The 11,169-nt window shown below is 49.1% G+C and overlaps 4 protein-coding genes across 4 annotated transcripts; 2 read left to right on the top strand and 2 right to left on the bottom strand.

Moving 5' to 3' along the window:
• Positions 1-114: 114 nt before the first annotated feature.
• BGW36DRAFT_332616 (Alpha/beta hydrolase fold-1) lies at positions 115-1,049 on the top strand (the record flags this gene model as incomplete). The annotated part of the gene is made up of 2 exons (XM_046212857.1): positions 115-628; positions 702-1,049. Exons 1-2 carry the CDS (start codon positions 206-208, stop codon positions 1,047-1,049), a joined length of 771 nt encoding a protein of 256 aa, XP_046078028.1. The 5' UTR covers positions 115-205.
• Positions 1,050-1,556: 507 nt separating this feature from the next.
• BGW36DRAFT_13100 (BET3 family protein) lies at positions 1,557-2,941 on the bottom strand. The gene is made up of 2 exons (XM_046209360.1): positions 2,273-2,941; positions 1,557-2,218 (listed from the first exon to the last, which is right to left on the bottom strand). The coding sequence occupies exons 1-2, from the start codon at positions 2,560-2,562 to the stop codon at positions 1,729-1,731; spliced, it is 780 nt and encodes a 259-aa protein (XP_046078027.1). The 5' UTR covers positions 2,563-2,941; the 3' UTR covers positions 1,557-1,728.
• A 680-nt stretch (positions 2,942-3,621) lies between these two features.
• Positions 3,622-5,446, bottom strand: BGW36DRAFT_13025 (putative NAD kinase). The gene is made up of 2 exons (XM_046209352.1): positions 4,327-5,446; positions 3,622-4,274 (listed from the first exon to the last, which is right to left on the bottom strand). The coding sequence occupies exons 1-2, from the start codon at positions 5,003-5,005 to the stop codon at positions 3,787-3,789; spliced, it is 1,167 nt and encodes a 388-aa protein (XP_046078026.1). The 5' UTR covers positions 5,006-5,446; the 3' UTR covers positions 3,622-3,786.
• Positions 5,447-10,154: 4,708 nt separating this feature from the next.
• On the top strand, positions 10,155-11,087 carry BGW36DRAFT_393029 (uncharacterized protein; the record flags this gene model as incomplete). The annotated part of the gene is made up of 1 exon (XM_046217768.1): positions 10,155-11,087. One exon carries the CDS (start codon positions 10,155-10,157, stop codon positions 11,085-11,087), a length of 933 nt encoding a protein of 310 aa, XP_046078025.1.
• Between the last annotated feature and the right edge of the window lie 82 nt (positions 11,088-11,169).

Here is an 11,169-nt window from a genome sequence, read left to right as displayed (position 1 = left end):
TAGTTTCTATAGAGCACCTCAGGCATCCCCTCTGCGCCATGCAAACGGGCACTTCTACAAATACATGTTGCCAAGATAGCTTTTTCACTTAGTACTGAATATTATCATATTCATCATCATTCTCACAATTTCCTAATCCGTCAACACGCCTCACAACCGATCTCAATCGTACCCGCGCTGCAACCCCAGCCCTAGCCAAAACACCATGTCATCTGGAAACCCCAAGCCTACAATTGCTCTTGTAACAGGCGCTTGGCATTCACCAAAACATTACCATGAGCTTCTCAATCTTCTGAACAAGGCCGGTTTTCCCACCGAGTGCGTAAAGCTGCCCAGCGTGAACTCGCAAGATCCAGAGAATCAAACTCTCGCCGCCGATGTTGATGCTATTCGGGAGAAATTACTGCTTCCTTTAATCCACCAAGGCAGAGAAGTCGTTCTTCTCATGCACTCATATGGAGGATGTGTCGGGGGAGCAGCAGCCAAGGGTTTGAGTAGGGCAGAACTTGGATCTGAAGCTACCGGCGCAGTTATCGGCCTTGTATTTTTTGCAGCCTTCTTGGTGCCAGAGGGCAATTCGGTTATACAAACAGCTGGAGGAAAGTTGGCGACGTGGATAGTGGACAAAGTAAGTGCTGGTTCTCATTCTCAACAATAGCCTCGGTGACGGTATCATTATATTAACGAAATTCTTTGCACAGGGCGATGGACAACTTGACGTTGATAATCCAGCTCAGGTATTTTTCATCGATGCTCCGGTAGACAAGGCATCATGGGCGGTATCAGAACTCGGCCTTCAGTCCCTCGAGTCCGTGTCTAGTCCCTGTCCTCCAACGGCGTGGGATAGCTCTGCGTTTGATGGCCGTCGAGGGTATATTTACTCTCGAAGAGACGAAGTTATTCAGCTATTTGCACAGGAAATGATGATCAATCTCAGCGGAGTGGAATGGAATATTAAAGAGATGGATACGGGCCATAGCCCACACCTCAGTAATTCTCAGGAGCTTGCTGAACATATTGAAGATATTATCTCCTCCTTTGAGGCTTAGGTTAGCATCATCGAACTATTTAATTCGCTGATTATGAAGAGGATCTCCCCAGTATCAATTGATTGACAGTCCCCTTTATATGCGCTATCAGACATTATCCTTCTAACTCCAGTCTATTAAATCAAGATATCAACAACCTCACTAGTATACTTCATTCCACCTGTACATGTGCAATGGCTGTATCCCACTATGTCTTCGAGGACAAGTTAGGGTTAAGTATAAACCCGCTATTCCGTATACGTAAATACCCGCGAGACATCCAATGCTCGTGTCATCAGATAGCCTATAAGAATATAGGCTGAGAACATATGTTTGACAGGGTTCTGAGGTAGACATTCGATATGGTGTTGGGCTAATCTGTACACGGTTGTGATTCAACTGAGAATTGTTGATAGTAAATGGTCGAAATTATACTCAAAATGCAGCTGGTTGTCGGAGAGGCACTTAGATAAGGCTAGATCTATTGTTTCACTTCAATAGAGTCAATATGTATCAAGTACTCAGAGTATCAGTAGCTCAACACATAAACACCTTGTAAATATGATTCATGTAGTATCATCTCTTTGAAGACCATCAACACATTATGTTGAGTATTTGAAAATTCCTCAACAGACCACGTTCATACCAGAGCTGAACTCGTCCTAACCACCTAAAAACACACTCATACACTCATCGACTCTTACTTCACTCCGGCCCTTTCCAAAACATTCTCCCTCTCCATAACCGCGTCCCCAAACCTAACCAAAAACACCGTTCTAGCCGGCCACATCTCCGTAGCCTGATTATGCGCGGTAACCTTAGCCTCAAAACCACATCCGTCGCACACACCCTCGATTATCCCAGCCACAAAGGCCGCGCAGTTCAGCATATTCATTTCCTTCGGCACACTGATGTACGTGTTGACCAGCGGGTCGTTGTCGGTGATCATATACTCGTTGGGAGTCTGCGGAGACACCGAGTGTTCGAGGGCGTCGGCGGGGCGTTGGAAGAGAAGGCGCCAGAGAGGGCCGTGAATGAGGTGGAGGAGTGGGAGGATGCGGAGTGGGCGGTTGGGAGGTGAAGAGGAGGCTGATGAGGACGAGAGCGCCGATGAGGAGGAAGCGGAGATGGAGCGGTAGAAGAGGAGGTCGAGTAGGCGCAGGCCAAGCGGGTAGCCTTGTTCATTCAGTCTGACATTACATTATCAGTTTCATGTTCTGGTATATGCGAGAGGCACACCGCACCGTTTTTCTAAATCTTGAATACCCGTCACCCGTCGCTGGGCATACGTGACCATTTCGGCGAAGAGAAAGGCGAATGAGGCGCGACTCAAGTCGGCTTTTTGGCTACGGTTGAGGTGGCGGTCGTAGATTGTTTTGCGGTTGGAGGGGACTCGCAGACCGGTGGGGGGTTGTTGTTGGATGATCTGGCTCTGGCGGATGGATTGTTGCGGCGGTTCATATTGGTTAGGGGCTTTCTCTGTTGCTGTGCTGGTTGTGGAGATGGCGGACTGCCGCCGTGCGGGCGCAGCCATGGCTAGCCCTGTGTCGATGTGTATCGTGGTGTTGTAGTGTTGTGGTGATTGTCTAGAATGTCCAAGTGTAGAGTGTGAGTGGTACGAGATGTTGGCTGCTAGGTGTTGTCGGGCGTCGGGAGTCGATGTCAATCGATCCAATCGATAGTCAATTATAGCAGAGCGAGATAGTCTGAGATAATCCTGTGTTGTAGTAACTCGGTGGTAAGGTGTAATGATTGTGTCTGGTGTAGTGTCCAGTGTATTGATGAGCGGAAGTCAGTCGCAGCCAGAGCCGCTGAGCAGTGGAGCCGCCGCAGTGAACACCAAGTAACGACTAACAACAACTCATATACTGTTGAAATGCTAACATGCTGTCTAAATGCTGTGCAGTTGAAATGTTGTAAATTTACCGTCATTAAAAATCTAAAACAAAACTACAGCTACGCCAGCCCCTACGAGAAAGATAGAAGATAGCCCTACGAGAAGCACACCACAGGCAGCCTCAAAATCACCACAACAAATCATCATAAATCATCATATCATTCACTATCCAGTAATCCTATCAATATAACAGAGTTCAACCAAATCCCTGAATATCCCATTGCCACCTGTGCACAGAATTCTATCCTATCAAGCAAGTCGTAGTACTCGGCACATCTAATCTTCTGGTCAGCGCCATCCACAACTCAACCAACTCAGAATGTAAAAATGTAAATATAAATATAGCAAAATCAGACATCCAAGGAAGTGCTGCGCACATTGCTCGTCTTGAAATTTAGGTTCAGGCGACGGCTATGCGTAGAAACTGCGAATGTGGGAAAACGTTTTCATCATGAAATATATGCGATGCGGCGCAGGGTTGGGAAATAGAAAATGGAAAAGGGGAATAAATGACATACCTAGTCTAGTCTACACGAAAGAAAAGTCATCGTCTGGTGAAATAAGTAAATCAGTGAATAAGTAAATATGTGGGAAAGTGAAGAGCGAAGAGAGTGTGCGAGCGGAAGAAGAGAAAATTTTCTACGGGCGGTTTTATAGCTTGCCGGACTCCGCTTTGCCTGTTACGGATTCTCCACTCTCTACTCTTTTCTCTGTTAACACTCTGGATAGAGTGATGAATTCATGACTTTTATTACGTTACAGTATTGTTTAGAATAAGGTATGCTCCCCTGCCATGCTCCTATATATGCACTGCCCATATTATATCTCAACACTGTTCACCTCAAACAACCTTGGGGTTGGTTACTTGGTAAACGCTTTCTGCCGCTGTCTGGAATTCCAGTGCAGCGTCTTGGATATACTCTGCACCCAGTCCTCGCTTCGTCGACCAGGAGGCAGGACGTTCGCAAAGGGGTATCGCGAAGCCGACACCGTCACGTAGTCGCCTGGATGCAACTCAACCCTGATTCGTAAGTACACAAATAAAAGAAAGGAGAAACGAATATATATATACCTCTCACGCCCGTCAAAGCTAGCCCACGATGACGTGCGCGCATCATACGGCACGCCCATCCGCAACACAATCGTATCAGGCAAAATAATCGGGCGGAAGGATAATGTATGTGCGCAGATGGCGGTTACTAGAATGACTGGGTTTTCCGGGTGCGACAGGGCGCCTCCAGCGGCGAGGTTGTAGGCTGTCGAGCCGGTTGGCGTGGATATGCAAATGCCGTCTGCCTGGACGGTCGTGAAATGCTCATCGTCGCCGAAGAGCTCGATCGTCGACATTGCTGAACTAGTTAGATATATATTAAAGAAAATATATGTAGTGTATAGACGTACTCGGGTTCGGACCCCGGTCGACCACGACATCGTTCAAAATCTCAAAAACATTGTCTGGCGTATGCGTCAATGTATCGCCCACCTCTTCCCCCACGAGCTCCTCGACAAGATCTTTCTTCACCACATTCCCATCTGTGCCAACCACCGAGACTCGTCGCGGATTGCTTCTCATGATGGTACATTCAAACCTCAACCTCAAACTAATCGCCACACCGTCTCGAAACGCCGTCGTCAGGGTATCTTGATAATTCGAAAAGTCAAACTTTGTTAAAAACCCAAGTGAGCCCAGCGAAAACGACAATACTGGGGGCACAATGCGCTGAAAGAGCCAGCTAGTGTACAACACCGTCCCATCCCCGCCTAGTGTAATCGCAAAGTCGAATGTTTGCGGCTGCTCAGCCGGCAGTTTGCTGGTCCAATACTTCAACCGGCCATCTGCCGACGGTTCTTCATCGATCAGGTCACTGCCGTTGAAATCAGGGTGTTTCCCCACCATCTCCTCGACATACACGGTGTACAGGGTTCCGCGGTCCGTCGACAGAAGCCAGCGCGTGAGTTCTTTGGTCAATTTGACGAGCGACTCATCCTGGGCTTTGGTGACTAGCAGCACGTTCTTAACGGTGAGTTTCAGCTTGATGCTGCCCAGTCTCTTGGACAGTTTGCGCACATTCCACGCCATATCCGACAACTGCCGCTTGGTCAGGTGGCGCGAGTGCACGACGGCCGGCGGGCTCTGCTCGGGCAGTCGACTGGCGTAGTCAACGACAGAAACGCCATTGTAGTCTCCCAACTCGGTATCGTTGGTCGCTGTGCCTATATCGACTGGCTTTTTCACCGGTCCAGATTCATCGACATCCTCAGCATGGAACGCGTCGTCAAAAGGCGCGTTCCATTCGCCGTTGAGCAATGAGTGGACGAAACACGCCGTGTTTTTGCTGTAGGACTCGGATATGCGGCGGCGAATCCGGGGGTCGTCGGATGAAACGAGCGAGGACTTGCGACGGTGGTTGCTATCGGGGCTGAAGACGATCTGGCTGGCATCAGTAATAAACACGAGGTGAACATTCGCAGTTGAGAGTAATCTACCTCGACCTGGTTCTGAGACTCAGCGTCGGTGCCTTGCTCGCCGTGTGTCTACCCGCGTCAGCCTGTCACCTATCACCTATTCTTATCGTAGGAGGGCGCACAAAATCCTCCACGGACAGTTTCAGGCCGGCGTTCCGCTTGGCCATGTCCGATCACTCACTGCCAGAAGCACGATGTGTACGTTTAGAGATGGACTACCGCATTGCCGTGGTTATCGCTACGAGAATCAATTACATGCCCCGCCATTGACGGATGACGTCGACAATTAGCCGTGGCTTCATTGTGCTTGTGCTCCTTCACACTGCTATTTTCGAAAATTAATATTCTGTGTAAAATACTTTTATCTATAAAGATAAAGTGTCAGTTCATAGTAAGTTCTTCGCATCGCTAATCTATTCTTACAGTGATCATCACTGTAAGACTAGGCGTTGAGCACGATAATCATGACCCCCACCACACCCAACCAACGTTGAAAACCGGGCTGATGAGACCGGTCAACTTTAGTGCCAAAACAACATTGGATGAGATATTAATATTTTGTCAATACCAGAGGATATCCGCGTAATGCTCACGTAGCCGAGCGAACAATGCAAGTTGATCGAGTGTACAGTACAATACCAACGCAATCTGATAAGTCCAGATCTGATACGACAATCTCAGGCATCACCATCACGGTAGTGAGCGGCAACGGCGCAACCCCGCACAAGGAGCAACTCGGGTCTATTGATGCGCCTGTTCCGCAGCAAGAGATACATCACATGGTCTGTGAGTCAACAGGGCATCACAACATTCAAGACGATAAGCATGACTAAGGGAACACAGTACATATACAGGGGTCGCAGCTGCATGTGCAGCACCCAGCAAGGCGCTGCATTGATCAGACCTGCATCTAGGATGTGTCTACTACGAGTGATGGATGCCTAGTTGTATGGCAGTGCAGGCTGGCGGAAGCCGTCTTCAGCTGGATATCACCACCAAGCACGACTAATCTTAGTACACCGGGGAATCAGCTGCCCTATCACGATGTAACCCGCTTCGTCCAGGTCAAGAGTTGAAACACAGCTGGAGGTTGGACTTGGAAGGCGATGCAACTGACCTCGACGATTCGTGGGATGTGGGGATGAAAGAATGGCAGTATCGATCGTGTCGCATCCTCATTTAATATTTTCTCACCCTAAATGAACCCGGTGGAAAACAACAGAAATCCTGGTCAGACCTGCTGACCTGCGTCGGACTCAAGCTGCCTGCTCTGCTACCGGGATTTGATTTGATTTGACTTGGTTTTAAATAATTTCTTTCACATTCCGACGCGATCACGTTTTGAGTTTTGATAGTTCGGTTTATATTGGTGCTGAACGCCGATGTATGGGGTGTGTTGCAGGCCGCTGGGATGATGAACAATGCGTATTCTGCTAGGTTTAAGCCGTTCCGTTCGTGTGACGGGAATTTACCGAGGGTGCGACTGCGACGACGACGAGCGAGGCTGCGCGCAGACCGACAAAAAATAGGCTGGCTAAAAAAGAAGTCGACGAAGACGGTGGCTGGTGGGGGTTAGTGGTCCGTCCCAAAGCGGGCAATAATAAGATTTTGCGTGTAGTATACTATTCCTTTGCCTATTTCCTCTTATGCGGATTCGACACTGCTACCCCGTCACGCCGGATTCGCTCTGGCAGTGAGATAATAGCGTTCAGTAGTCGGGGTGGCTGCAGGAGGCAACGCGATGGAACAGCGGGGCTTGCTTGAGCCCTCCAACGCGACTAATCACTAACAGTGTTTAACGCTAAGAACTCAGGCAGTTGTGATAAAATAGCCCAGGGGGCTAAATTGCAACTTCGAGTAGCCGCCGCTTGGGACTAGGAACTCCGTAGAGCATCAATAATCAATTTGAAGTCGAGATCGGCAGCCAACAGACGGAATCATACGCAGACGGAACGGCTAAGAATTAGGCGCTACTATTGAACGATCAGCTCCAACACCCATTCATATTTTAGAATTCAGGCATTCCTTCTTTTTCGGTTCTGGCATTCTGCATGTAATATGAATTTAATGTGGACAGAAAGTTTGAAAGTGAAAGTTGAAACGGAGGAGTGCTCCGAGGTGAGCGCCAATGATAGTAATATTCAACGCATCAGATTCGAGCACAGACCTGGCGCCCGGGGGACAGCCGATGACAGCGTTGGCCGGAGCTTATTCGACTCTTGGTTACTACTGCTTGCTATATTATTGGAGTTGCCTGGCGGTGAGGTTAGTGACCTGAGTCACGGCATGAGTAATCTAACCCCTGCACGATCAGCTGCAAGTGCGCACTGACTACTAGCCAGTCTATCCGTACCACATATGCCCTGTCGTCAGTCAAATTCTAACTAGCAATCCTCTAACAAGGAGTATGCACTACGTACTCTCTCGCCTGGCGGAGGGAAGGGCCTATCGGTTATCGATTAGTAGCCGTTCACACATGCGCAGGCCGATGTTGCCCAAAGGGGCAACCGCCTGCCACACATTTGTGAATCATTGATGTTGCCACAGCGAATCGACGGGCTCGACGGGGTTTGGCCAACGATCGTCTTCTGCCACTGTCTTGAGTTGGACTGGCTAAGCAGCTAGCAGGGGTACTCAACATGGTTCTGTGGTTCTGTGGTTCACCAATGATGCAATAACGGCGGTTAACGGGAATATGTATCGGACTCCATAACACATAACTAACCCATCAACATCCAGAGGCGATATTTGACTGTAACGTCCGTACATACGAGAAAACTTGTAAAGAGTAAGACAGGCGATGAGTGGATCGATCGGGCTGATCAAAGAATCATGGATCGGCAGTCAACTGCCTCATTTCCGGTGCTTCAGCCTGGCAGCCTTCCCGACTAGGTCCGCTCTGACTTTCTCAAAGCAGTCAAAAGCAAACTCCAGCTAGCACCAAGTTCGGCCAGGCGGGGCTTCTGGAAAAACTCTAGCACCTTCTCCATCCAGCCGGCGCGAGCACAGACCGATATGAAAAATAAAAAATAAAAAATAAAATGGAGAGTGACAGCCGTCTCACCATTGCATTATTATTGAAATAGTCTCTTTGTGGACCGCAGACAAAGGATCCGAATGCGTTGGTCTGACGAGTCGGGGTCACATCGGCAAGGAAGGCGGAAGGGATCAGGATATGGCGAGATGAAATGGAAATGCGTCCTGCTCGTCAATAATATCAAAATTCAATATCAATGATCACTGTCGAGCTTACTTATGAGTCGTTAGTACGAATACAGGCTGGATTATGCCGCCGTAATAATAGAATAGTGACGAATGAGGCGTCGTGGAGCAAACTAAATTGAACTTCTCCTTTCTTCTTGGCGCTTGCGAACGTCCAAGTCAGAAAGTCAAAGCTAGACGACGGCGCGGCGTCCTTTGTCTCGCCGGCGTCGTATCGGGGGCATCGCATTGACTAAGAAGCAAGTCCTCGCAACAGCAAGCGTAATAATGTAAGAATAGGGTCAGGCATGATAGGAGAAATAAGAGGACAGGATAGGACAGGTAGGATGACAGGAGCAAATCATGGGTTGGTCAAAACGCCCGTTGGTGGCGCCAATCAGGGTAGGAAGGAGGGAAGGAGCGCTGTGAGTCCGTGACTGGCAAGGAAGGAGCACCTTCGGTATTGTATTGGCGGTGTATACCTGTAATCTATCCTGTCTGCCTTGCATACAAGGTCACAGGCAGGCTCATGGTACTGTAACAATATCCTGGCGGGAACGCCGTCGTATTGTATTGAGTGCAGTAGTATACCGCCCATCTTAATATTAATTTCCCGACTCGTTTACTTCGCATACGGGCAAATACGTCAATACCGTACGGGTCCTGGTTAGTAATGACATTATCTTCCGTGCTCCTCACGGCCCCCTCCGCCCTGCAATAATATTAATGCCTGCATGCACTCCGTATTATGACTATCACAGACTCAACATCATAATTAATTATTAGTGTCTGGATGATTACGGTCATAACTCTGGTTTTATCCTCACCAACCACCCCCAACGACAAGCCAACCCTTGCGACCCCCCCACCTCCCCACCACTTCTTCCTCTTATTCAGTAATTAGCACTGCATAACCAGCCGACGTGACCAAATTTAGTTTTGCCATGCGTTGTGACCTCGGCCCGCTTCGCCATCAATACGCCTTCAGGCCCAGCGGAACCTGGAAAGCGAAGGGTGAAGCCCATTGAAACTTTCGACGTCGACCCACCCACGGACGGTCACGGCCTCTGCTTGTCTCGCTTTGGGTCTGAAATATAGTACCAACTACCAAGTCATACTATCATAGTCTCGTTTATGATTTCCGAGCGTGCCTTGGTTTGGGACTGGTCCCGAAACAAGGGTCACAGCCGTTCTCCAGGCGTCCGTCCAGTGGACTCGTGTTCCTTTCTTAGTGTCATTTCCATGTCATTTTTTTTGTCTAATTCCAGACTTTCAGTTCTGTTGCCGGCCTGCCATGCCGTTGCACGACTCCACTGATCTGGAAGGAGCGGGGCTATATCATACCATAAGAAGTTCCTCTTCTGCTCTTTACCGCTCTACATCTACAGTTGACATAAACCGCTAGCATACACCACTACTGTGCATCACGTTACTACATATCGACAACATACATCTATTACAGCAGAGCTTGTTCGTACAAGTTCGCCTTTAAAGTTATATTGATCAAGAGTCACCCAACAAAGACACTCCTTATGGAGCCCCAATGGCAGCCGTCTTTCGAGATGGGCCACTGGAATATGCCGCAGTATTCGGCATCCCAGTTCCTCGCCCTGGCAAATGAGGCACCCTCCAGAGTATACAAGAGAAAAGTTTCGAGGGTGGCCAAGCCTTCGAGCGCTGGCAATAGCCCGCACTCACTTCGTCAACGGAACATGACTCAGCCACTAGACGAGCCTTGGACGAGCAACAATGAAGCCTATGCTGCTGGTAACATCCCTTTAATGCGTACTTCCGTGCAACGAAAGTCGCGGCCTACAAGCTGGCACCCATCGTCACGCCATGCAGGATACAATCTTTATACACCCAACTGTCACCCGTCGTGGCTGAACAATGACCAAATCGCCGGTTTGCCGCAACAAGACTTGGTGGACACTACGTCTATCAACACCCTTTCTACGCCCATCACATGCCCTGTCAGTGGAGACTTGATCTCGAACGACAGCTTCACCCCGCTAGACAACTATTATGCCCAATCCATGTCCCAGGCATACACACCCATCGAGCAACCAGACATGGCATTCTCCGATTCCTTTGGCTGGCCGAACACCAACATGGATGGCATGTGCTTTGCAGACCCAGCCTGGACACAGGCCTCTATCAGGTACCTGGCAGCGGATCAAGCCGCCGACTTGTGCCATGAGAGCGTCTCATCTTCGGACACCTCGTCGGTACCCCCGACGCCGGAGGTCAAATCCAGCGACTACTTCGTGTACGAAAACAACGCCACTGCTCACGGCGATGACCTTGTAGCTGTCGGTCTTTATGATGAACCCGAGGGACTGTCTCTAGGCAGTGGTTTACTTGGTGGTGGCTTCGATTCCATCCAGGCTGGAAAGGGGCTCAAACTGGAAGAGACTTTCAGCCCGGCACCAGAAGCCGAGGACGATGATGACGCCGAACACGAGGATGATGAAGAAGAAGAAGACAACAATTAGACTTTGTACTACGATATGAACGATGACTGCGCAATTAGCATGGAGTTTCGGGATTTGTTTTATGTAATATGGTTTTACTTGA

Source organism: Talaromyces proteolyticus (assembly GCF_021365285.1).
Source record: "Talaromyces proteolyticus strain PMI_201 chromosome Unknown BGW36scaffold_1, whole genome shotgun sequence".
NCBI lineage: Eukaryota > Fungi > Ascomycota > Eurotiomycetes > Eurotiales > Trichocomaceae > Talaromyces > Talaromyces proteolyticus.
Note: the sequence above shows the minus strand (reverse complement) of the source record. Positions and strands in the feature narration are given on the sequence as shown.

Excerpts from the sequence above, each read along its gene's own strand:
- BGW36DRAFT_13100 (XM_046209360.1), bottom strand. The coding sequence starts at position 2,562 with ATGGCTGCGCCCGCACGGCGGCAGTCCGCCATCTCCACAACCAGCACA. Across the intron at positions 2,219-2,272 it reads ATTCAAGATTTAGAAAAACG|ACTGAATGAACAAGGCTACC; the intron begins GTGCGGTGTGCC and ends ATGTAATGTCAG.
- BGW36DRAFT_13025 (XM_046209352.1), bottom strand. The coding sequence starts at position 5,005 with ATGGCGTGGAATGTGCGCAAACTGTCCAAGAGACTGGGCAGCATCAAG. Across the intron at positions 4,275-4,326 it reads CGACCGGGGTCCGAACCCGA|CAATGTCGACGATCGAGCTC; the intron begins GTACGTCTATAC and ends TAACTAGTTCAG.